The sequence below is a fragment of the Pseudophryne corroboree genome, chromosome 12, assembly GCF_028390025.1.
Source record: "Pseudophryne corroboree isolate aPseCor3 chromosome 12, aPseCor3.hap2, whole genome shotgun sequence".
Lineage (NCBI taxonomy): Eukaryota > Metazoa > Chordata > Amphibia > Anura > Myobatrachidae > Pseudophryne > Pseudophryne corroboree.
Genome location: NC_086455.1, coordinates 75,318,175 through 75,345,513, shown reverse-complemented (window position 1 = coordinate 75,345,513; position 27,339 = coordinate 75,318,175). Strand labels below are relative to the sequence as shown.

Below are 27,339 nucleotides of genomic sequence, written 5' to 3'. Positions count from 1 at the left end.
TATCTGGCACTGAAGGGGCACATCTGGCACTCTGGGGGCATATGTGTATCTGGAGCAGTGGGGGCATATCTGGCACTGTGGGAGCATATCTGGCACTGTGGGAGCATATGTGTATCTGACACACTGGGGCAATGTGTATCTGACACACTGGGGCAATGTGTATCTGGCACTGTGGGGGCATATATGGCACTACTGGGGGCATTTGTGCATCCGGCACCGTGGGGCATTTGTGCATTTGGCACTGTAGGAGCATATCTGGCACGGTGGGGGCATGTGTGTATCTGGCACTATTGGTGTCATAAGTGTATCTGGCCACCCCATACGTGTATCACGCCCCCATTTTCATTGGCCACGCCCCACGTTGCATTTTGCCACACCCAAATTTTTCAGCGCGCACCTTTGTCGCCCGCACACAGTGCTTATAAGGCATTTTTTCTACTTTCACGACTGGATATGAAAGACTTGTATGTCATCTTCAATCAGATCTAAACGATCTGCCTTTCCTGGTACCACATTAAGGCTTATTAATAAACATCTGTTCTAAAAAAAAAATAAGATCAGGCGATATGATTACAGAGTCCAGGATTCTTAACTTTGTGTGTGTATGTATTAACATTAGTCCGTCGTTTTGAGATTTATTAAGTGCCCCTCCTTTTATGTCTCAAGGTTAATCACACTGGACTATAAATCTAATACATTTCTTTAAAAAATCCTCGACTTGTGTGGTCTACATAATTGGGAAGGGAGAGCTGCTTCCATCACCTACTCCTCCATAGTACTTGCCAGCAAGGAAGACCTATAAGAATCGGTCAGTCATACAGTATGAGGAGTATGGTAGCACAGTATATTTTAAGTTCCTCTAATGTCAGGTGTATATTATTATCTTATAGGGATGCAGTCAATACAGTGTCGGACTGGGGCATGTAGGGCCCTCCGGGGTAATGCAGTGGTAGGGGCCCATGTTTAGGGGTGTGGCTAGACTGCAGAGGGGGTGTGGCCTGCCACCACATTGGTTTGAGTAACCATTAGAGAGTGCAACGTCTGGGCCCCTTCATTAAATTCAGCTGCTGCATGCATGATAATGTACCAGATTAATAACAGCAATGCACTGTAGAAAATACACCATAGTCCTGTATAAGGTAACATATGTATAATGTATAATTCAAGTGCACAGTCTGGAACCTGATCCTTAAAGCAGGAGGTGGACCCCCAGTCAGTGGGGCCCACTGGTGGTTTCCCCTGTACCCCTGTGGGCCAGTCCAAGCCTGAGTCAATATACCAGCTGTCGGGATCCCGTGATTCAGGAGGTCCGCAGCCCGACAATCCCTCTGGATTCCCATTTGGTTGGTGGGTCCACGCCACTTACCGATTGGGAATAGAACCTTTGGTGAACGAAGTGAGCCACCAGGCAAAATGCGTGGCAAGGGGACCCGCTGGCTCGCTGCCGATATTCCGCTGTCTGTATAGTGACAGCCGGCATCCCGTCTGCCGGGATATCATATGTATCCCGTCTTACATATCTTATATATCACAGTCCAACTCTATCATTAATAGTAACTGTGTTAGACAGCTTGTTGCTCTGCATACTTTAAAATAGTTGTGACTGATAACATCTTTTCTCTAACGTCCTAGAGGATGCTGGGGACTCCGTAAGGCCCATGGAGAATAAACGGGCTCCGCAGGAGATAGGGCACTTTAAGAAAGACTTTGGATTCTGGGTGTGCACTGGCTCCTCCCTCTATGCCCCTCCTTCAGACCTCAGTTTTAGACTGTGCCCAGAGGAGAATGGGTGCACTGCAGGGAGCTCTCCTGAGTTTCCTGCTTAGAAAGCATTTTTGTTTGGATTTGTTTCTCTTTTTCAGGGAGCACTGCTGACAACAGGCTCCCTGCATCGAGGGACCGAGGAGAGAGGAGCAGCCCTACTTAAATGATAGGCTCTGCTTCCTCGGCTACTGGACACCATTAGCTCCAGAGGGAGTGAACACAGGTTCGTCCTGGGCGTTCACCCCCCAGAGCCGCGCCGCCGTTCTCCTGACAGAGCCAGAAGAAACGAAGCCAGAAGACGTCTAAGGTGGCAGAAGCCTTCGGGGCTTCACAGAGGTAACGCACAGCACTGCAGCTGTGCGTCATTGCTCCATACACCTCACACACTCCGGTCACTGTACGGGTGCAGGGCACAGGGGGGGCGCCCTGGGCAGCAATAAAACACCTCTCCTATGGCAAAAGTATATATACATGTACAGGTGGGCACAATACATGTATATAAAAGAGCCCCCGCTATTTTTTAGTAAGTTTGAGCTGGACAGAAGCCTGCCGCCGAGGGGGCGGGGCTTCTCCCTCAGCACTCACCAGCGCCATTTTCTCTCCACAGCACCGCTGAGAGGAAGCTCCCCAGACTCTCCTCTGCTTGGCACACGGTGTAAGGGGGTTTTAAAGTAGAAGGGGGGCACATTATTGGCATTTACACATTAAGCAGCGCTACTGGGTAAACATTTTGTGTGTTTCTCCTGGGTCATATAGCGCTGGGGTGTGTGCTGGCATACTCTCTCTCTGTCTCTCCAAGGGGCCTCAGGGGGAACCTGTCTTCAGAAAATAGATTCCCTGTGTGTGTGAAGTGTGTCGGTACGTGTGTGTCGACATGTTTGACGAGGAAGGCTCACCTAAGGAGGTGGGGGAGTGCATGATTGTCAGGTCGCCGTCGGCAATGCGGACACCGGACTGGGTGGATATGTGGAATGTCTTGAATGCAAATGTAAATTTACTGCATAAACGGGGAGACAAGGCTGAAGCTAGGGATCAGTCAGGTGGTCAGACCATGCCTGTCCCTGTGGCACCAGGACCGTCGGGGTCTCAAAAACACACCATATTCCAGATCACTGACACAGATACCGACACAGATACTGACTCTAGTGTCGACTATGAGGATGCAAAATTGCAACCAAAGGTGGCAAAAGGCATTCGTTACATGATTATGGCCATTAAAGAGGTTTTACATATCACTGAGGAACCCCCTGTCCCTGACACGAGGATACACATGTATAAAGGGAAAAAGCCTGAGGTCACTTTTCCGTCCTCATTTGAGCTAAGCGACTTGTGCGAAAAGGCTTGGGAATCTCCAGATAGGAGACTACAAGTTCCCAAAAGGATTCTTATGGCGTATCCCTTTCCACAAAAGGACAGGATACGATGGGAATCTTCGCCTAAGGTAGACAAGGCGCTGACACGCTTATCCAAGAAGGTGGCACTGACTTCTCAGGATACAGCTTCCCTCAAGGATCCTGCTGATCGTAAGCAGGAGGTTACCATGAAGCACATTTACACACATTCCGGTACTATCGTTAGACCGGCTATGGCATCAGCCTGGGTTTGTAGTGCTGTCGCAGCATGGCCAGATTCCTTATCTACGGAACTTGACACCCTAGATAAGGATACCATTCTAATGACCCTAGAGCATATCAAAGATGCTGCTTTATATGTGAGGGATGCTCAAAGAGACATTTGTTTACTAAGCTCCAGAATAAATGCTATGTCTATTTCTGCTAGGCGACTCTTATGGACCCGACAGTGGACGGGGGATGCCGACTCAAAGCGGCATATGGAGTCGTTGCCTTACAAGTGGGAGGAGTTGTTTGGAGAAGGCCTCTCGGACCTTATCTCTACTGCTACGGCCGGTAAATCGAATTTCTTACCTTATGTCCCCCCGCAGCATACTAAAAAGGCACCTCACTATCAAATGCAGTCCTTTCGTTCCAATAAAAGCAAGAAGGTACGGAGATCGTCCTTCCTTGCCAGAGGAAAAGGCAAGGGATAAAAGCTGCATGCAGCTAGTGCCCAGGAGCAGAAGTCCTCCCCTACATCTGCAAAGTCCACCGCATGACGCTGGGGCTTCCCGGGGGGAGTCAGCTCAAGTGGGGGCGCGTCTTCGCTTTTTCAGCCAGGTCTGGGTTCACTCACAGGTGGATCCATGGGCAATAGGGATTGTTTCTCAGGAATACAGGCTGGAATTCGAAGACGTGCCTCCTCGCCGGTTTTTCAAATCTGCTCTACCAGCTTCCCCATCAGAGAGGGAGTTAGTGTTGTCTGCAATTCAAAAATTGTATCTTCAACAGGTGGTAGTCAAAGTTTCTCTTCTCCAGCAAGGAAAAAGGGGTATTACTCAACCCTGTTTGTGGTCCCGAAACCGGATGGTTCGGTCAGGCCCATTTTGAATCTAAAATCCCTGAACTTGTACTTGAAAAAGTTCAAGTTCAAGATGGAATCGCTCAGAGCGGTCATCGCCAGCCTGGAGGGGGGGGGGATTGGATGGTGTCCTTGGACATAAAGGATGCATACCTTCATGTTCCGATTTTCCCTCCTCACCAGGTGTTCCTGAGATTTGCAGTACTGGACTGTCATTACCAATTTCAGACGTTGCCGTTTGGGCTTTCCACAGCCCCGAGAATTTTCACCAAGGTAATGGCGGAAATGATGGTGCTCCTGCGCAGGGGGTCACACTTATCCCATACTTGGACGATCTCCTCATAAAGGCGAGATCTCGGGAGAAGTTGCTTGACAGCGTTTCGCGGTCGGTGAGAATGTTGTAAAGTCACGGTTGGATTCTCAGTATATCGAAGTCCCAGCTAGTCCCTACAACGCGTCTGACCTTTCTGGGCCTGATTCTAGACACAGACCAGGAAAAGGCTCAGGAGCTCATAGCCCTGGTCAGGAACCTATTAAAGCTAAAAAAGGTTTCAGTGCATCACTGCATGCGTGTCCTGGGGTAGATGGTGGCATCGTACGAGGCCATCCCCTTCGGAAGGTTCCATGCGAGGACCTTTCAATGGGATCTACTGGACAAATTTACAAATGCATCAAAGGATCACCCTGTCTTCCAGAGCCAGAGTATCTCTCCTGTGGTGGCTGCACAGTTCTCACCTCCTAGAAGGCCGCAGGTTCGGAATTCAGGACTGGATCTTGGTGACCACGGACGCAAGCCTCTGAGGTTGGGGAGCAGTCACACTGGGAAGAAATTTCCAAGGTCTCTGGTCAAATCTAGAGACTTGTCTCCACATCAACGTCCTGGAGTTGAGGGCCATATACAACGCCCTATGCCAAGCGGAGGCATTGCTTCGGAACAAACCGGTTCTGATTCAGTCGGACGATGTCACAGCAGTGGCTCATGTAAACCGCCAAGGCGGCACAAGGAGCAGAGTGGCCATGGCAGAAACGACCAGGATTCTTCGCTGGGCGGAAGGCCATGTAAGCGCCCTATCAGCAGTATTCATCCCGTGGGTGGACAACTGGGAAGCGGACTTCCTCAGCAGACACGACTTGCAACCGGGAGAGTGGGGACTTCATCCAGAAGTCTTCGCACAGATCGTGGGTCAGTGGGGACTGCCTCAAATAGACATGATGGCGTCCCGTCTCAACAAAAAGCTAAAGCGGTATTGCGCCAGGTCAAGAGACCCTCAGGCGGTAGCGGTGGACGCTCTAGTGACACCTTGGGTGTTCAGGTCGGTCTATGTGTTCCCTCCTCTACCTCTCATACCCAAGGTGGTAAGAATAATAAGACTAAGCAGAGTCAGGACAATCCTCATTGTTCCAGATTGGCCACGAAGGACTTGGTATCCGGATCTGCAAGAGTTGCTCACAGAAGATCCATGGCCTCTTCCTCTAAGACAGGACCTGCTGCAGCAGGGGCCCTGTCTATTCCAAGACTTAACGCGGCTGCGTTTGACGGCATGGCGGTTGAACGCCGGATCCTAGCTGAAAAAGGTATTCCGGAGGAGGTCATCCCTACGCTAATAAAGGCTAGGATGGATGTGACATTGAAACATTATCACCGTATATGGCGAAAATATGTTTCTTGATGTGAGGCCAGGGCTGCTCCTATGGATTAGTTCCATTTGGGTCGTCTGCTTCACTTCCTGCAAACAGGAGTGGATTTGGGCCTAAAATCAGGGTCCATAAAGGTCCAAATTTCGGCCTTGTCCATTTTCTTTCAAAAAGAATTGGCTTCTCTTCCTGAAGTACAGACATTCGTGAAGGGGGTGCTGCATATTCAGCCTCCTTTTGTACCTCCGGTGGCGCCGTGGGATCTTAATGTGGTAGTAAGTTTCCTCAGGTCACCTTGGTTTGAGCCACTCAAAACAGTGGAGTTGAAATATCTCACTTGGAAAGTGGTCATGTTGTTGGCCTTGGCTTCGGCAAGGCGTGTTTTGGAATTGGCAGCTTTATCACATAAAAGCCCCTACCTGGTTTTTTACGTGGATAGGGCAGAGTTGAGGACACGTCCTCCGTTTCTGCCAAAAGTGGTCTCATCTTTTCATATGAACCAACCTATTGTCGTGCCTGTGGCTACACTGGACTTGGAGGATTTTGAGTCCCTGGATGTGGTTAGGGCTTTGAAGATTTATGTGACCAGAACAGCTAGGATCAGGAAGATTGAAGCTCTGTTTGTTCTGTATGCAGCCAACAAGGTTGGCGCTCCTGCTTCAAAGCAGACTATTGCTCGCTGGATCTGTAACACGATTCAGCAGGCGCATTCTACAGCGGGATTGCCATTACCTAAATCGGTTAGGGCCCATTCCACTAGGAAGGTGGGCTCTTCTTGGGCTGCTGGCCGAGGGGTCTCGGCACTACAACTATGCCGAGCTGCTACTTGGTCGGGTTCAAACACCTTTGCAAAGTTCTATAAGTTTGTTACCCTGGCTGAGGAGGATCTCCTGTTTGCTCAATCGGTGCTGCAGAGTCATCCGCACTCTCCCGCCCGTTTGGGAGCTTTGGTATAATCCCCATGGTCCTTACGGAGTCCCCAGCATCCTCTAGGACGTTAGAGAAAATAAGATTTTACTTACCGATAAATCTATTTCTCGTAGTCCGTAGAGGATGCTGGGCGTCTGTCCCAAGTGCGGACTTCTTCTGCAAGACTTGTATATAGTTATTGTTTACATAAGGGTTATGTTATAGTTGCATCGGTTTGAACGGAGACTATGTTGTTGTTCATGCTGTTAACTGGGTAGTTTATCACAGGTTATACGGTATGATTGGTGTGGCTGGTATGAATCTTGCCCTTGGATTAACTAAAATCCTTTCCTCGTACTGTCCGTCTCCTCTGTGCACAGTTTCCCTAACTGAGGTCTGGAGGAGGGGCATAGAGGGAGGAGCCAGTGCACACCCAGAATCCAAAGCTTTCTTAAAGTGCCCTATCTCCTGCGGAGCCCGTCTATTCCCCATGGTCCTTACGGAGTTCCCAGCATCCTCTACCGACTACGATAAATAGATTTACCGGTAAGTAAAATCTTATTTTTTTTTATTATTATTTTTTTTAAGTAAAAAGAGCTACATCTGTCCCTTTCACTATATTCAATTTATATTTTTATCTCTATCAAATAGCCCTTCTTTATTTCCTCACTCAGTATTTAGGGCAGGCCTGGCCAACCTGCGGCTCTCCAGCTGTTGTGAAACTACACATCCCAGCATGCCCTTCCACAGTTTTGCTATTAGGGAAAGTTAAAACAATGGCAGGGCATGCTGGGAAGTGTAGTTTCACAACAGCTGGAGAGCCACAGGTTGGCCAGGCCTGATTTAGGGAGACTGCTCTTGTTTGCATCAATTCAGTGCAGTATATGCTTACTCTCTGTGCTCGCCAGATCTAATGTCTTTTTTTCTGTATTCCTATAAGGAAATGCTTCAATTTAATGTCATCTTGCTCAAGCAGAGATTTATCAGGTCTTGGCACAGTTTGTAAAATAACAGAAGCTCATTGGTTAGTACTCTATCTCTCGCCAAGGTTTGAAAACCCTCCCCTCTTACTATGGTGTTCAGTGACATTTTTGCAATCACTCTCCACCTTCTTAATAATATCTATAGTATGCAACCAAATTCAGTTCAGTTTACGCACTATGGGCTTCATTTAGAGCTAGGCGCAAAGCCACACTTCGCGCATGTATGAACAGCTGGCCTGGATGCTCATGGCGAACACTTTCAACACTTGTTATGACTTCCTTATGTATCTCATACACCACGGTATGTGTGTCAAATTTCTCCAAATTAGGCCAATTACTTTGAAGTTAACTAGAAAACCTTTGGGGCCCTTAGCGAGTGAAACACCCTGTGGTAGCGCTGTTTTAAGTGTCCTGTCCTTGACTGTCGCTGTTTTATTAATAACTTTTCATTGTCCCAAATTACATGAGCAGGATAAATGTAAACATTAGTTCATTCATTATTTCACTGAAAAAGCAAGCTGTCAAGGTATATTTGGTGGGTAGCAAAGTTTATTAGAACCGTCATATATATATATATATATATATAGAAGATCAATTGTAGGCAGTCTTGTGGTTCAGTATAATTTGTTTACTGTTGTATGGTTAATGTGCTAATGAACGTTACAAAAATGCACATGCATTGCAATAAATATTTTCTAGGTAGTATTTTTAGAAAGATTGACTTGCCGGGTGACCACAGTCTGACTTGCCCTCTCTCTCTGTCTGCTACTCCACCCCCTGCTCTGTCCTACCCTATCCTCTTTTTGCTGCTCTGTCCAAAAGCCCCCCAAACAACGTCCCCAAAACTTTGGGGGATCATTCCGACCCGATCACTCGCTGCAGTTTATCGCATCGCAGCGATGGGGCCGGAACTGCGGCGCCGGCGCAAGCCGGATGGTTGAAGGCCGTCGTTCCCTAGCGATCGCCTCTGCCTGATTGATAGGCAGAGGCGGTCGCTGGGCGGGAGGGGGCGGCACGGCGGCATTTGGCTGCCATTTTGGGGGCGTGGTCCGGTCAGCGCAGGCGTGGTCGGACCATGCGGGGGGCGGGCTGCAGCGGCAGCAATGAGCAACTCCCGGTCAGCCACAGGAGCTGCGCTGGCCGGGAGTTACTCAACAAGTACAAATGCATCGCCGCTGTGCGATGCTTTTGTACTCGTGCAGGGGGGCCGAACAGATATGCAGGGCGAGCAAGCCCTGTGCTGGGTGTCCCCCCGCATGTCTGGGAACATGATCGTAGCTGTGCTAAATTTAGCACAGCTACGATCAACTCGGAATGACCCCCTCTGTCCTGCCCACTACAGCTGATCCACACCCGCTCCATTGCACTCCCATACTTAACCCCCTTTCCTGGCGGCACGGTGGGTCCTCCTCTGTTCCAGCGCTAGGTCTTTCTAATCTCCCTAACAGTGGGAGTTGTTGGTGTGTGCCTCTGCTCTCACTGTGCATGTTGGAGACTGTACAGACCGTAGGGAATTATTATATAAATTTGTACTGTGAATTACAGATAATTGCATGCAGACTGGGATAAATTGTCTTAGAGTATTCTATTTGTTGAATAAAACTACTGTATATGATTGAAACCATTGAATATAAGTTGATGGTTGCCACTAGTTTTTAAATTGCAAAATTTTGGGAGGGGAAAAAAAATCCTGATTTTTGTTGACAATATTTTTTTATAACTTAATTGACTTATTATTATTATTATTTTTTTTTTTTACCTGTCTTTACATGTAGATGACAATTCCTCGGCCTTCTATTACATCCACACAGTCTGCATCAGAGAGCTTCCAGTGTGGGACAAATTTAGAAAAGCAATTTCGGCAATCCCATGTCTTGGAGATGTTGTCGTCACCAGAGAATCCACCAGGATATAGGGCATCAGAAGATGCTATTGCAACTTGTACAAGCAAAGCAAATCTTGCTCTAGATTTAGATCAAAGTACCCAGGAGAAGGCTTGTGCGACATCCATATTCTCAGGCAGTACAAACTTGGTTAATGAATGTGACCAAATGCTAATTGAGAAAAGGTACGTGGAGACTCCAGTACAATCGTACTCCAACTCTCTGCTTGGTTTCCTTGAGGGCAAAATGGACCAGAACAAAGGGCTCCTTCCACGTGGGCTTTCTCCTGAGCAATGTAAATATTCTGAAGGCATGATGCCTGATATTTATCACCCCATTGAGAACAGTAGGGTCCACTCTGTGCCAAATGAACCCTATGATGATCAAGCAACAAAGACCGAAGCAGGTACAGATCCACAAAAGGTTGATTATATGGCAGTGCCTGTAGTGAGTTCTCTTGAAGAATCTCAGCAAAACGGTTTTCACGAAGAGAAGAAAATAATTACTGCTAATGGCTTTCCTGTCCATCAGGCAAACATGTCCATGTTACTTGAGCAAGAATGTAATAAAGATAAAAGTCATCAACAGAATGGGGAGCAATTTGACCTAAGTAATGGCTTTCACCAGTATAAAAAGGATCTTACAAAGTCTTCTATTTCCACCAGACACAGTAGGATTCCTGTATTGGCCCAGGAGGTTGACTCTGCATCAGAATCGTCTTCTCCCATCTCTGCAAAAGAAAAACTACTCTTGAAAAAAGCTCATCAGATAGATCTTGCCAGGCTCTTGGTGGAAAAGCGACAAGTGAAGTCATTTCTTGGTGACTTCTCAAGTGCCTCTGACAAGTCTGTGGAAGAAAAGACCTCACCACCAGCTGTACGTCTGTCAGAGGAAGAAGTTTTATTCATTCCTAGAACAGTTTCCGATTCTAATGTCAGACAGTCTGATGATGAAACTGTGACATCTCACGCCCCTCAGTCCAGAAAAAGCAAGATTCCTCGTCCTGTTTCTTGGACATGTAATGAGCAGATCAGCAGTGCACCTTCAACTCCATTCCTTCCTAGGCCACCACCTGGAAAACCGCCGACACGAGCCGGAGTGGAGACAAGGTGAGAATAAGGGTGCAGGGATATTTTTTTTTAATTCAGAGTAATGTAAAATAAAGAATTAAGAAAAATAGAAATTACAAACACTGTTTACATGTTTGGTTATCAACTATGACTACTATCAGTAGAGTATCACATTGAATGTACTGTAGATTTAATTGAGCCCATACCACGATATTATTGTAAGAAAAGCCATTTTAGTATTTAATATCCAACAATGATCAGTGTTAAGAAAGCAATCATACAGTATCTGTGTCTTTACATGGATAAGCTTTGTATGTATACTGTGTGGGTATGTGTGTATGTATATATATATATATATATATATATATATACAAATAGACAATAAGAGGCGGCACTCAGCAGACTTGTGATGCAAAATCAAAAAAGTGTAATAGGTACGGTCAACGTTTCGGGGACCACCTCCCCGTCTTCAGGTCCTGAAGACGGGGAGGTGGTCCCCGAAACGTTGACCGTACCTATTACACTTTTTTGATTTTGCATCACAAGTCTGCTGAGTGCCGCCTCTTATTGTCTATTTGTGCATGTACAAGGGTCGCTTACCCTGAGGAGGGCACCGGAGCAAGGTACACCCTATGGGGGAGGCCGAGAGTGCCGGAGCGCAGAGTATTTATATATATATATATATATATATATATATATGTGTGTGTGTGTGTCGTGAGGTGGCACTCCGACATCTAAATAAATGACACAAATGATTATATATATATATATATATATATATATATCACACACACACACACACACACACGCGCACACACACACACACACTGTCTAATATCTTTGTATCTGTGGATTTCTCTCTCCTACCTGATTCCTTCACAGGCTTAGTATATCTTTAGAGTCTCATGAAGAACAACCAATATACTGTACTTGAACCTCTGCTTTGATGTTCCCCATCCCTTTTTCTACTCTCTTACTCTCTTCTGCTTTTCCTCTCCTCCTTTTATAAAAGTCAGAGAGGGGGGAGGTGTAAAAAAGCAGTGATAAGAGTGGAGACGTGAGCCAGTGGAGAATTATGCCATGGCAACCAATACGCTTCGATATAACCATTAATCAAGTGCATTCTATAACATATGTAGCAGCTGATTGGTTGCCATGGCACGCTTCTCCACTTGCACACTTCTCCACTCTTATCACTGCTTCATACATCTGCCCAAGTATCCTTAATGTAAACTGCGCAGGATCCCGGCAGCATAATGCCGGCCGTGGGATGGGGATGGGGGTGGGGGGGGGGGGGGGGGCTGTGAGCGAAACGAAGACCCTTGCAGGAATAGTCCCAGCTAGGCGGCACGCCGACTGTTGGGATTTAGAGGGGTCGGGATGTATCGGTCAGTATTGTGACCCTGCCGGTCACATAAATACATCCCGTTTTGGTACACTGCTTATAGAACAGTTGCTTTCTGGTTTAGTAAAAAAAAAAAAAAAAACGTTTAAATAAAAAAATATTACAGCTAATTATTTAGGAAATAAGAAAGAAAAATGTCACTGGAAGTCATGTGATGACCCCCTGTAAAGTTGAATAGTGTACCAAACGGTGTGTCATTAATGGGGTTCCCTTCTAAGTGCACTAAGTTTAAATAACAGTATTCCATTCAAATGGGAAGTGTGTTCCTCTAGGACTCCCCGGGTAGTTATCATTCAACCAATAGGAAAACCCTGTACATTGCTGTACAGCTCATTAGCATACTTGTTACCAAGAGTGCAATAAAACATAAGAATTATTCATATATTATATACAGCATACTGTACTATTCTCAAGTGTTCAGATTATTTTCTGTTTTTTGCATAAATTTAAAAGAATAATTTTAATTTTAAATGATCCAGTTCACTAGGAGCTAGTAACATCATTTAGACTGTGCTTCCTAGTGAGGTCACTGCATATATAGTCTGCATTCTTATTAATTTCCTCTCCGTATCCAAAATAGCTCTCTTTGAACTTCTGTGATGTAACTGGTTCCTCATCAATGGAAAGGTTGCATACTCATAAATGGGTGGTATTCATGTGACCGCCGGTCTGCTGACCGACAGTCACATGACCTCCTCCACCATCCCGCCGGCTCAGTATCCCGATGGTCGGCATGCCGACCAACAGGGACTATTTCCACTCGTGGGTGTCCACGACACCCATAGAGTGGGAATAGAACCCGTGGCGACCGCAGGTCGCCACCGAGCCCGCAAGGGGCTTGCTGCACTCGCCCCTCCCCGCCGGGATCCCGGCGTCGGTATGCTGTCGGGATACCGGCGTCGGTAAGCTGACCGGCGGTCAGCCATACTACACCCCTCATAAATACTAGTTCATCCAGCAAAATAGCTGCTACTGTTCCTTGGCCAGCACTACAGTTTCCTCCATATTAACAAAAGCAACTATACATGCAGGGTTGTTTATGGTATAATGGACATTTGTAGCCAATTTTAAAAAAAAGATGTTTAATCTATATTGCCTAGTAAAAGGAGTGCAGCGCAGGTGACAACAGCCGAACCTTTTGAAAGATGTGTGCAGACTGCAGACCCAGCTGATCAAATTAGTTCTCGAACATAAAAGGGCTGCAAGGATGGGGGCAAACTCTTGCGTCCTAGATTGTGGCTTGTCTGCCTGGTCATACACAACCCCCCCCGGTTTTTAGGCGGGGTTGTAGGAGGAACCTTTTGCTGTCACAGAACGTCACACAGAACAAATAAGCTTCCCAAGTAATTTAGTCGTTTCCCTTTTCTCTGACGTCCTAGTGGATGCTGGGAACTCCGTAAGGACCATTGGGAATAGACGGGCTCCGCAGGAGACTGGGCACTCTAAAAGAAATATTAGGTACTATCTGGTGTGCACTGGCTCCTCCCTCTATGCCCCTCCTCCAGACCTCAGTTAGAATATGTGCCCGGCCAGAGCTGGGTGCTCCTCGTGGGCTCTCCTGAGCTTGCTAGAAAGAAAGTATTTGTTAGGTTTTTTATTTTCAGTGAGATCTGCTGGCAACAGACTCACTGCTACGTGGGACTGAGGGGAGAGAAGCAAACCTACCTGCGTGCAGCTAGCTTGTGCTTCTTAGGCTACTGGACACCATTAGCTCCAGAGGGTTCGAACACAGGGCCTGAGCTCGATCGTCCGTTCCCGGAGCCGCGCCGCCGTCCCCCTTGCAGAGCCAGAAGACAGAAGAAGGAGATGAAATCGGCGGCAGAAGACTCCGGTCTTCATTAAGGTAGCGCACAGCACTGCAGCTGTGCGCCATTGCTCCCACTGCACACCACACACTCCGGTCACTGTAGGGTGCAGGGCGCTAGGGGGGGGGGGGGGGCGCCCTGGGCAGCAATAAGAATACCTTTTGGCATTATATACACATAATACAGTCTGTGACTGTATATGTGTAAAACCCCCGCCATTTTTAGTCAGAAACAGGACAGAAGCCTGCCGCTGAGGGGTCCGGGCCTTCTTTCTCAGCACACCAGCGCCATTTTCTCTTCACAGCTCCGCTGGAAGGAAGCTCCCCAGGCTCTCCCCGGCAGTATCCTGGTACACAAAGGGTGAAAAGAGAGAGGGGGGGGGACATAAATTTAGGCGCAAAGTTTGTATATGCAGCAGCTACTGGGTAAACACTGAATTGTAGTGTAATCCCTGGGTTATATAGCCCTGGGGTGTGTGCTGGCATACTCTCTCTCTGTCTCTCCAAAGGGCCTTGTGGGGGAACTGTCCTCAAATAGAGCATCCCCTATGTGTGTGGTGTGTCGGTACGCGTGTGTCGACATGTCTGAGGTAAAAGGCTCCTCTAAGGAGGTGATAGAGCGGATATGTGTGTGAGAGGGTGTCTCCGTCGACAACGCCGACACCTGTTTGGATATGTGTAAGTGCTAAGGTGAATTTATTGCACAAATGGTTAGGGAACAGACAGGAAATCTACCCAGGTCTGTCCCTATGTCACAGAGACCTTCAGAGTCTCTCAATGCTCACTATCCATAATAACAAACACTGGTATCGACATGGAGTTTAACTCCACTGTCGACTACAATGATGCAAAGTTACAGCCAAGATGGCTAGAAGGTATTCAATATATGATTATTGAAATAAAAGATGATTTGCATATCACTGATGACTCATCTGTCCCTGACACGAAAGTACACATGTTTAAGGGGAAGAATGCTGAGGTAAATTTCCCTCCTCTCATGAGGAAAAAGAGCGGGAATCTCCAGACAAGAGACGGCAGCTTCCCACAAGAGAATTCTCAGGCTGTATCCTTTCCCCACTAGGGCCAGGATGTGTTGAGAATCTTCCCCTAGGGTGTCCTGTTTGCACAGACGGTAGCACTTGCTATTCTCAGGGTTCCTGCAGATAGCGTGCACATTCTAGTATACTACCCAGACCGGCGATTGTGTCGGCATGGGTTTATAGCGCTGTGGCAGCGTGGACAGGTACCTTATCAGCAGAGATGAGACCCTAGTATGCAATATAAATATATTAAAGATGCTGTCTTAAGTGATAGATATATTGTTATAAAGCATGCCCAAAGAGACATGAGTATACTGGGTCCTAGAGTCAAAGCTATGTCGATCTCTGCTTGACGTGTCCTGTAGAATATGCATTGGACAGATGATGCTGACTTAAGAGGCATATGGAAGGCTGAGGATTGTGTGGAGAAGGGTTCTCGGGCCTGGTCTCCACAGCTATAGCTGGTAATTCTGCTAGTTTGCCTTATATTCCTGCACAGCCTAAGAAAGCACAACATTATTAAATGCAGCCTTTCGAATAAATAAACATAGAAAGTCTGAGGTGCGTCCTTTCTTGTCAGAGCCGGGCAGCTAGTTCCCAGGAATAGAAGTCCTTCCCGGCCCCTACAAAAATCCACCAATGTCGCTGGGGCTCCACAGGCGGAGCTAGGCCCGGTGGGGACACGCCTTCGTAAGTTCAGCCACAAGTGGGTTCACTCCCTGTTCGATCCCTGGGCAATAGATATTGTGTCTCAGGGATACAAGCTGGACTGTGAGAAGATGCCCCCTCACCGACGGCCCTGCGGGCTTCCCCCCCAAGAGAGGGAGCCAGTGTTAACTGCAATTCACAAATTGTATCTTTAGCAGGTGGTGGTCAAGGGTCCCCTCCTTCAACGAGAGGGTGTTTTTGTTAGACCATGTTGTAATCCCGAAACCAGACGGTTCGGTCAGACCTATATTGAATTAAAAATCCCTGAACATATACCTGAGAAGGTTCAAGTTCAAGATGGAATCGCAAAGAGCGGTCAGTGCAAGCCTAAAAAGGGGGAGACTTTATTGTGAATCGGGACATAAGGGATGCATACCTTCAGGTCCCCATTTATCCACCTCATTAGGCGTACCTCAGAATTGCGGTATGGGATTGTCATTACCAATTTCAAATGTTGCCGTTTGGTCTCTCCACGGCCCCGAGAATATTCACCATGGTAATGGCGGATATGATTGTACTCCTGCGGAAGCAAGGTGTCACTATTATCACGTACTTGGACGATCTCCTCATAAAAGCGAGATCAAGAGAGCAGTTGCTGAACAGCGTATCACTTTCTCTGGAAGTGTAACGGTAACACGGCTGGATTCTATATATTCCAAAGTCGCAGTTGGTTCCTACAGCTCATCTGCCTCTCCTAGGCACGATCCTAGACACAGACCAGAAAAGGGTTTATCTCCCGATAGAGAGAGCTCAGGAGCTCATGACACTGGTCAGGAATCTATTAAAACCAAAACAGGTGTCAGTGCATCACTGCACTCGAGTCCTGGGAAGGATGGTGGCATCATACGAGGACATCCCCTTAGGCAGGTTCCATGCGAGGACCTTCCAATGGGACTTACTGGACAAGTGGTCCGGATCACCTCTTCAGATGCATCGGTTAATCACCCTATCCCCCAGGGCCAGGGTGTCTCTCCTGTGGTGGCTGCAGAGTGCTCACCTTCTCGAGGGCCGCAGATTCAGCATTCAGGACTGGATCCTGGTGACCACGGATGCAAGCCTCCGAGGGTGGGGGGCAGTTACACAGGGAAGAAATTTCCAAGGTCTGTGGTCAAGTCAACTGACTTGCCTTCACATCAATATCCTGGAACTAAGGGCCATATACAACGCCCTAAGTCAAGCGGAGATCCTGCTTCGCGACCATCCGGTTCTGATCCAGTCAGACCGCAGGGGTTCATGTAAACCGCCAAGGCGGCACAAGGAGCAGGGTGGCGAGGGTAGAAGCCACCAGAATTCTTCGCTGGGCGGAGAATCAAGTAAGCGCACTGTCAGCAGTGTTCGTTCCGGGAGTGGACATCTGGGAAGCAGACTTCCTCAGCAGGCACGACCTCCACCCGGGAAAGTGGGGACTTCATCAGGAAGTCTTCACGCAGTTTGCAAATTGATAGGAACTGCCTAAGGTGGACTAGATGGCGTCCCACCTCAATAAAAAGCTAAAAAAAGGTTTTACGCCGGGTCAAGGGACCCTCAGGTGATAGCTGTGGTCGCACTAGTAACACCGTGGGTGTTCCAGTCGGTCTCTGTATTCCCTCCTCTTCCTCTCATACCCAAGGGCTGAGATTTATAATAAAAGGAGGAGTGAAAACAATATTCGTTGCTCCGAATTGGCCAAGAAGGACTCGGTACCCGGAGCTGCAGGAAATGCTCTCAGAGGACTCAGGGTTTCTGCCTCTCAGACAGGACATGTTGCAACAGGGGCCCTGTCTGTTCCAAAATTTACCGCGGCTGCATTTGACGGCATGGCGGTTGAACGCCGGATCCTAGCGGAAAAGGGCATTCCGGATGAAGTTATTCCTACGCTGATAAAGGCTAGGAAAGACGTGACAGCAAGACTTTTTCACTGTATATGGCGAAAATAGGTTGCTTGGTGTTAGGCCGGGAAGGCCCTACAGAGGAATTCCAGCGGGGTCGATTCCTGCACTTCCTTCAGTCAGGAGTGACTATGGGCCTAAAATTAGGATCCATAAAGGTCAAGATTTCGGCCCTATACATTTTCTCTAAAAATGAACTGGCTTCACTGCCTGAAGTTCAGACGTTGTTCCGGGGGTGCTGCATATTCAGCCTCCTTTTGTGCCACCGGTGGCACCTTGGGATCTTAACATTGTGTTGGATTTCCTGAAAATCCCACTGGTTTGAGCCACTTAAGACCATGGAGCTAAAATATCTCACGTGGAAAGTGGTCATGCTATTGGCCTTAGCTTTGGCTAGGCGTGTGTCAGTATTGGCGGTTTTGTCATGTAAAAACCCTTATCTGATCTTCCATATGGACAGGGCAGAATTGAGGACTCGTCCCCAATTTCTTCTTAGGGTGGTATCATCGTTTCATTTGAACCAGCCTATTGTGGTGCCTGCGGCTACTAGGGACTTGGAGGATTCCAAGTTGCTGGACGTAGTCCGGGCTTTGAAAATGTATGTTTCCAGAACGGCGGGAGTCAGAAAGTCTGACTCGCTGTTTATTCTGTATGCAGCCAACAAGGTTGGCGCTCCTGCTTCGAAGCAGACTATTGTTCGCTGGATCTATAGCACGATTCAGCTGGTTCACTCTGCGGCTGGATTGCCGCATCCAAAATGGTGAAAGCCCATTCCACAAGGAAGGTCGGCTCTTCTTGGGCGGCTGCCCGAGGGGTCTCGGCTTTACAGCTTTGCCGTGCTGCTACTTGGTCGGGGTCAAACAAGTTTGATAAGTTCTACAAGTTTGATACCCTGGCTGAGGAGGACCTTGAGTTTGCTCATGCGGTGCTGCAGAGTCATCCGCACTCTCCCGCCCGTTTGGGAGCTTTGGTATAATCCCCATGGTCCTTACGGAGTTCCCAGCATCCACTAGGACGTCAGAGAAAATAAGAATTTACTCACCGGTAATTCTATTTCTCGTAGTCCGTAGTGGATGCTGGGTGCCCGTCCCAAGTGCGGACTACTTCTGCAATACATGTATATAGTTATTGCTTAACTAAAGGGTTATTGTTATGAGCCATCTCTTACTGAGGCTCAGTTGTTGTTCATACTGTTAACTGGGTATGGTTATCACAAGTTGTACGGTGTGATTGGTGTGGCTGGTGAGTCTTACCCTGGATTCCAAATCCTTTCCTTGTTGTGTCAGCTCTTTCCTTAACTGAGGTCTGGAGGAGGGGCATAGAGGGAGGAGCCAGTGCACACCAGATAGTACCTAATCTTTCTTTTAGAGTGCCCAGTCTCCTGCGGAGTCCGTCTATTCCCCATGGTCCTTACGGAGTTCCCAGCATCCACTACGGACTACGAGAAATAGAATTACCGGTGAGTAAATTCTTATTATTGCTCCATTACATAAAATGACTACATCATTTTTATAGCTAAATAACTTACCTCAAAGTAGTGGGGGCAACCTCAAACTTTTAGTACCTGGAGAGTTGGGAAAGTCAGTGGACACTATCTAAGGATAAGATGTTCAAAGGTGGATGTCTTCTCTGAAAGCACTGCAGAATTATACCTGTTTGGTATTGGCAGATAGTTAAATATTATAGTCTGTTTATTTTGTCTTGTTTTAACTATATTATCTTTTTTCTTGTAGAATACGCCGGTACAAGGTTTTGGGGAGTGGCAACTCTGACTCGGACCTTCTGTCCCGTCTTGCACAGATTATTCAGAATGGATCTCAAAAGCCACGTGGCTCCTCCCAATCCAAAAGCCCCGGTTCTCCTCACAGCCCCAAAACACCGCCTAAGAGTCCTGTTGTTCCCAGACGTAGCCCTAGTGCATCCCCGCGCAGCTCGTCTTTACCTAGAACAAATAGTAGTTCTTCTTCACGAGCAGGACGACCCCACTACTACGACCCCAAAAGCTCATCTCCCTATGTGGGTCGCAGCAAGTCGCCACCCAGCCTATCTGGTTCTTCTTCTTCTAGAAGGTCCTGTCAGCAGGACCATTGCTGTAGCAAACAAAGTAAGAACATATCCAAGGGACCAGGAAGTGGTCACCACTCTGCAGGCAATAAAACCAGCCGTGGAAAGCCGCCTGTGCGGGAGGGAAAACTATCCAGTAAACTGAGCAGATAGTAACCAGGCTTTGCCTCCTCTGCAGCAGTGATTTATCCATCCTCTGTATTGCATGTTGTGTATGTCATTGTATATTTCAGATGAAAATCCAAATCAGTGTTGATCTTTCTGTTCAAAGTAGACTTGAAAACCCTGAGTTATGTCTTTGTAATGAAGAGGGAAGGCTAAGTGACTCAAGATCTCTTGTGGTCTTTGGCTATGTGAGCGCAAGTAGTCGAGAGGTTTTGGAGTACCAACCCAGGTCACTGGTAGACAGTCTGCACTGTGCGTTCAGCAGAGGCAGCATTTCATTTGATCATGCAGAAACTCAAAAGGAATTCTAACATTCGTAAACATTGCAAATAGCACAACATGGAAATGCAGCAGTAAATTCTGAAAAACAAAAGTTTTAATTTGTAAACACAAGCAGAGTTAAAGGTCCTTTTATCATAGATGTTTAAACTATGCCTGAATTGCCATAGATGGTCTAGTTCTGATCAAGAGGTTACACAGCTGTACACGGCTCTTGTTTCTCATCTGGACAGAAGTTGTGTGTAGCTTGACTTACCCCTGGGGGTGATTCCGAGTTGTTCGCTCGCAAGCTGCTTTTAGCAGCATTGCACACGCTAAGCCGCCGCCTACTGGGAGTGAATCTTAGCTTATCAAAATTGCGAACGAAAGGTTCTCAAAATTGCGAATAGAAATTTCTTTCTAGTTTCTGAGTAGCTCGAGACTTACTCTTCCAGTGCGATCAGTTCAGTGCTTGTCGTTCCTGGTTTGACGTCACAAACACACCCAGCGTTCGCCCAGACATTCCTCCGTTTCTCCAGCCACTCCCGCTTTTTCCCCAGAAACGGTAGCGTTTTTTCACACACTCCCATAAAACGGCCAGTTTCCGCCCAGAAACACCCACTTCCTGTCAATCACATTACGATCACCAGAACGAAGAAAAAACCTCGTAATGCCGTGAGTAAAATTCCTAACTGCATAGCAAATTTACTTGGCGCAGTCACAGTGCAAACATTGCGCATGCGCTATTAGCGGAAAATCGCTGCGATGCGAAGAAAATTACCGAGCGAACATCTCGGAATGACCACCCCTATTCCTAAAGCATGTGATCACTTGTATCTAGATGCCAATTAACACAGTGGGTTTTTTTTTCTCCTCATCCATAGAGGTACTTAGCAAAGAAGCTTGTCAAGCTCTGGGGTATTTACTGAAATGTGCTAGTGATCATGAATAGTGTAACCCAAAGCGACTGATTACCTTCAGATTTTCTAGTGCTAGTCAGGAAAGGAAATCAAACCTCTGTTTGCACTTGTTGCGCCATGTTGTCAGATTAGTCCCAGTGAGAGAGTCCGTCATCAATGTCTAGTGTCTGTGCCAGGTAGCATTGCCCACTGTCTGTATTATTTTATGCATTATTTTGTGTGTTTTTTTAAAGGCACAATCTGTAGTTTATTTACTAACACAGTGTAATTGTCCATTAATCCACTGCAGCTCATTGGTCACAATACCAATGAAAGCGGATTATTTACTGGGGGTTATTGCAGATTTGCACCTAGAGTTTGTTACTAAATACCTTATTTTGCAGTGGTACTTTTAAGCATTCCTCATTTTGACGCTGTAATTGTGCAGAATCTTTTAAAAGCATTTTGTATCTTTTGGCTTTTAAGCATATTGACATTAGATGAAGATGACTACTGGTAACCATTGTGGTAGCTATGGGAACACATTTTTGTTTGACCAGCAGTGTCTTTATGTTCAAAATTTCAGCATCATTGTTGCAGGCTATAAGCAGCAGCTTGGTAATAACCTTGTTCCCTTCATTTGTGCCTTTAGACTGCTATTAATGACTACACTTAACGTGTTTCAGTGTCTTGGGCGTCCATGGCACACCTAATTTTCTGTTGTCGCTGTGACAGAGTGGGTGATTTATCAAAGTTTGAGAAGAGATAAAGTGGAGGGCGACATAGTACCAATCAGCTACATCTACTGTCATTTAACAGGATATGTCGGAAAAATGACAGGAGCTAATTGGTTGGTACTTAGTCCCTTTTAAAGCTTTGATAAACCTCACACAGAGTGTGTGTTTTGTCTGCTCAGGGCACTGTGACATATTCTTACCTTTGCCCCCCCCCCCCCCCCCCCCGCACATCATAATATGATCATATGATGACTTATGATCCATAATTGTTTTCCTTCCAGAGAGGCATTGAAAAGGAGATAATGATCTCTAGAAGGATAGTTAAGAAGAATTGCTATCCAAATTAAAGGTACTTAACCTTTTAAAGAAAAATGACTTTTACAGTATGTAAGAAGGCTGCTTTAATGTTACCGCTGCTTAAAAGTACACTTAAGACCTATAACACGTAAAAACTTACAATGATTTATTTGTAAATGCCCATGTTTTAACACATCCCCTGCTTAACCACTAGATGTATAAAAGTATGGTACAATGTATACCATCATATATAACCCACTTTATAATACCACCCTTTTATTGCATTCTGTTTATTGCATTATTTTATTTTTTATTTCTGTTATAAGAGATAGTACTATACCATTTTCATTTACTATGCATAGGGACCATGTAGTAAGGTTTACTGATGGAATTCAAGTATTTGTTTCCTCTTACAGTCCAGTAAGAGCTATAATTTCTAGTCCAGTGTTTTTTATAGTTTCAATGTGGTCGTCAAAGTTCATTTATACTGCAGGATTATCTCTTTGGGTTAAGGTAATTAGTTCGACACAACTTAGGTCGACCACTGAAGGTCAACAATGCCATTAGGTCGACATATACTAGTTCGACAGGTCAAAAGGTCGACATGCGTTTTTCAAATTTTTTTCTTCATTTTTTTTGGATTTTTTCATACTTAACGATCCATGTGGACTACGATTGGAACAGTAATCTGTGCTGAGCGAAGCGAGGCACTTTGCCCGAAGCATGGCGAGCGAAGCGAACCTCATGTCGACCTTTTGACCTGTCAACCTAGTACATGTCGACCTAACGCCCATGTCGACCTAATGCACGTCGACCTTCAGTGGTCGACCTAATGAGTGTCGCCCTAAGGTGGGTCGACCCACCGACCCATACCCATCTCTTTAAACTTAAATATTCCTTTCTTTAGCCAAGTTACAGTAGTTTGTTTTTAGAATGTTTTTGCATAACTTTTTGACCTGTGAAATCAAGTATATACATCTGTCGTTACCTAGAAAACGTAGAGGAATGACATTCCAACTTCTGGTACCTTGGAAAGCACCAATTGAAGCTACAGTAGCCTAGAGTTTGCAGTAAATGCAACTAGGTGGAGTATAAAACTGTGAAGTTATTGCCCAAAAGCCTGAGCTGGCTCTGGACACCGTAAGAAAGGATGGATAATTTCATTATGCACTACAGAGCAGATACCTTACAGTTATGATTGCTTTTTCCTACATTTTCCACAGAGCGGGCAAGACGTTTTATCTCGGTACTCGTATACATTGACGTGCATGAAATTCTGACATTAGGACTATATAAAGTTGTCTGCCCCATGCATTGCAACATTCCTTGTGGCTGTTTGCTTTATAGAGTTCCTTCTCCTTGGCCCAAATGTAATAGGCTGCAGGCAGTGGCATGATTGTGTTGTTTTTTAGCTTCTAGAATCTAGATTTAAAGTGGCAATTATTTAAAAGGCAAAACCAACCTGGTTCTACCTTTTATATTATTGGCTCTTTAAATCTCTTAGTTAAATTGCAATAATCATGCTCTCAGGCCATTACATGTGTTTATCTGCTGTAGCCGCAAGCTTTTAACCTCTGCTGTGCTGGAGGAACATTACAGTTGTTAACAATGGTGACTGAAATGTGTGGGGTTTTATAGCTATCCTAACCTGAACAAGCTGCAACCTTATTCCTCATCCTATTTGTTTGTATTATATTGTACAGTAGTTTCTGTCCCTATAATTGCATGTCCTAATAGTAAATTATATCATATATAAATATTTATAAATATATATATAAAATATATATACATCTAAAGACATATCACATACTACTACATGTGTAGACTGCAGACAATAATGCCTTCTTTTTATTTGTTTATGTGCCTGAAAATGTTTTGGCCTTTCATCTTCATGTATGTGCAAATACTTTTCCAGCATGGCAAGTTTTCTATCTAATATTGCCTCTAAAGGGTTCTAGCGTCTACATCGCACATATATAGGGTTGGCAAGGTATAATTCATCCAGATTTGTTAATATGTAAATGGTTTGTTATTATTTTTCTACATTTTTATTTAATGGTATTTATAGGTTATTTAAATGTTTCCTGAATAGTATGTCCTCTGTCACAGTTTTCTTAAGGGAATTCTTATATGTTGAAATTAAAACTGTTTTATGTAAAATGTTTGCCCACCTTTAAATGTATTTTACCTCTTATTTCACCCCCCCACTTTTAGAGAAAGTGCCTTATTTCAATATTGGTGGCAAGCCAGGCTCAATTTATCATAGCATACAGTAGTTACCGATGTTGTGGCACACCCCTCTGGGAGACCCTGAAGGGGTGGTCCCAGGGCCATCCGTTGTCATGAATTGTCATACCAGCCTCTCCCCACGGCAGTATGTGGTATTGGAGGTGGAGCCATCATGACATCATTCTCAGTGAATTGCATCATCACAGCCCGAACCCATTCGCTGCAGTAGTGGGAGGGAGTGTCCTGGAAATTGTGAAGAAAAGGGCAGTATTGTTTAGCAGAGCTCCAGTTCTGCATTTTGGCCAGATCTTACCTGTAAGCTCTTTTGCTTAGTTGTAATAGACTTTGAAAGATGTTCTTCTCTGTGCTCCGGGATCTATATGAGCATAGTCTGTAGTGTAATACCTCCTTAGACCAGGTGGGGTTGTTCTTCAGCCGGGGTGCAGAGTGTGGGGAGAGCAGCTTAGTGCGCCACATCTTGTGGGCTGAGCCGAGTGCTGGCTGCCACTTTGAGCAGGTAATAAATGAGGGTATAGAAGGAGAAGATATTGCCTCCAGGCTATGGGGGTTGAAGTTCCGCCACGGCATATAAGGGGTAATTAAGCTCTGATCGCTGCTGTGTGTTTTCGCACAGCGGGGGATCAGGTACTACATGCGCATGCATATGCACCGCAATGCGCACGTGCGTCGGACAACAACAAATGGCATCGCTGGTCAGTGGCGGAATGGTGCGAAAAATCCGTTGGCACGGGCTTTCGCAAGGTGATTGACAAAAGGAAGCCGTTTGTGGGTGGTAACTAACCGTTTACTGGGAGTGTTTGGAAAAACGCAGGCGTACTCAAGCATTTTCAGGGAGGGTGTCTGACATCAGCTCCGGTCCCGATCAGCCTGTTCTCATCACACTGGAGGAGCAAGTCCTGGGCTGCACGCAGACTGCACACACTGAATTTTAGCAGCTCATCTTACACATAGCATCACACACTTGCATGGCGAATAGACACTCCCCTTGTAGGCGGCGACTATCTGAATGCAGGACAACGATCAGATCTGAATTACCCCCCTAGTATGTTACCATCAGCAGAAATGTTAGTGGAAGCTAGTGCCTGGGAGCGACTGTAAACCTAAGACTAAGGAGCAGTGAGGAATGTCCAGCCATTGCTGATTAATGTTTATTAACGAAGTATGTTTGTCACTAATATTATAATAACATTTTCACTAAGGAGGGGGTGCAATGAAGGACAAACTAAACGTGTTACTAAGCCAATCCATGTATCTGTTATATTAGAAATGTATAACTTTGTTGCAACAACTCGACAAATGTTTCCATCATGGAGGAGAGTTCTCCCCGGTAATATCAGTTCATGAAAAAGGTTCAATTAGTTTTCCTAACAATATAACGGTTACTATGATTTTTATATTATTGCTTTAAACCTAAATAAGTTTGCATTTTTGAAAGCTGCTTCCTAATGTTACTGAGATAACTTGAAATTAGTCTTTCTGGTGGTTCCATCTCTTGGTACATCAGAAGTGAAAATGCAGATTAGAATTAGATTATATTAAATATAACCATAGTGATTTAAAACAATAGTATTTGTTAATTATACAGGCGCTACTTGAAAGATGGATACCACCTGTTATTCCAGGGAGTGTTTAGTTATTTTGAGTGGGAGTGGCAAGCTGGCGCTTTTGAAGAGCCCCCTTTTCCTCCTCTTCTCTTCCCCCTTCCACTCTTCCCCGTCTAATTGGAGGAGGAGCTCGCCCACGGTGTAAAGGAGCCGTTCTACAATAACAGGAGGGAGCACAGTCTGGTTTGGTAGTGCCCAAATGCATTGCATTTTTTTAAATAATGTAATGTACAACTCAATGAAAAATGTATTCGCACACATGTCACAATTAGACCTTTTTTTTAAAATAAAACATAACATCTTCTACATAAAGTATTTTAATTTCCTGAATATAATATAAATATGTAGATAAAATGTGTGCTTGGGACAAGGTATAATGTGATAATGTTCTCTTAACTTTCAGACCCAATTTTTCTCAATCCATTCTTTTTTTCTTAACAGCTTGTTTCTTTTAAGCTGCTGTCTGGTGCCGATGCATGTTCTTCAGACAGTGTGAAACTTTATATTTTGTATTTATCTGTTTTTATGTTTATCTTCTTTTTTTGTACACAAGGATTATTTAGGGTACTTTAAACCCCTTTTCCGTGCAACATTTGTCAATATGTTGTTTAACCGTCCAGCAATGGAAAAGATGCACTTTTTTTTTTAATGCAACACAATAGATTGCAAACTGTGATAGATGACAAAGTTTTGTACTTGCTGCTGTATTATATTTATTTTGTTCATTTGGTAATTTTAGCTGTTGTGCAGCAATTTGAACTTGTAATGTATCGCTTTGCATGTAACCCAAATGTACAATGTCTTGCAATTCATTACAAGCAAGAAGACAGAGGGGATGAGATTCCACTGTCGGACATACATTTTATATGTAATAAAAGAATCAAGCTTGTCCTCACTTAATTCCATATGAGATTATGTCATTTGAAGCTTGTAAACAAGTGTTTACATTCCGGCACTAGGGAAACGCTGTGCTATTTATTCAGGTACATGTTTCTTTTGATTCTTTTTTTTTTTTTCCCCCTCCATAACACGTAAATATGAAATAAAGAAAAAAGAAAAACTCAAAGAAATGGTGTTTGCTTTTATATTCATGGACTCTTAAGATTGTCGATTATTTATCAGACTATTTCAGTGTGTAACAAGATATAACCTACAGGGATGGTATCGGGATACCGGTATTTTGTATGCCGGCGGTCAGAATACTGACAGCGACATCCCAATGCACAGGATCTAACGCTAACCTCCTAACCACAACCCCCCTCTTCTTAGTGCCTACACCTAACCCTCCCTCCCCACAGCCTGACCCCCCCCACCCCCCCGCCCTTTGCAGCCTAACCCTCCCTGGTGGCGCCCAACCCTAATACTCCCTCCCCGCAGCCTAACACTAAGCCTCCCACCTTAGTGCCCTCCCCCGCAGCCTAAACCTAACCATCCCTCCCCGCAGCTTAACCCTAACCCACATTAGTGCCTAACCCTAAACCTCTCCCTCCCCGCAGCCTAACACGGTATTCTGATTCTGATGGCCTGTACTGTAAGTACATGTCAGTTGACTCAAACATTTTCAGAATGTGTGACTGCATT

The 27,339-nt window shown here is 45.6% G+C and overlaps 1 protein-coding gene across 3 annotated transcripts in view; it reads left to right on the top strand.

Annotated features, from left to right (window-relative positions):
* TTBK2 (tau tubulin kinase 2) overlaps positions 1–26,828 on the top strand; it is a 406,138-nt gene extending 379,310 nt beyond the window's left edge. For all 3 annotated transcript variants that reach the window (XM_063947656.1, XM_063947657.1, XM_063947655.1), the window contains 2 exons: positions 9,482–10,698; positions 19,218–26,828. In XM_063947656.1, coding sequence (XP_063803726.1) covers positions 9,482–10,698; positions 19,218–19,701 — 1,701 coding nt within the window. In that variant the 3' untranslated portion in view covers positions 19,702–26,828. The remainder of the gene's footprint in view (positions 1–9,481; positions 10,699–19,217) is intronic.
* Positions 26,829–27,339: the final 511 nt, after the last annotated feature.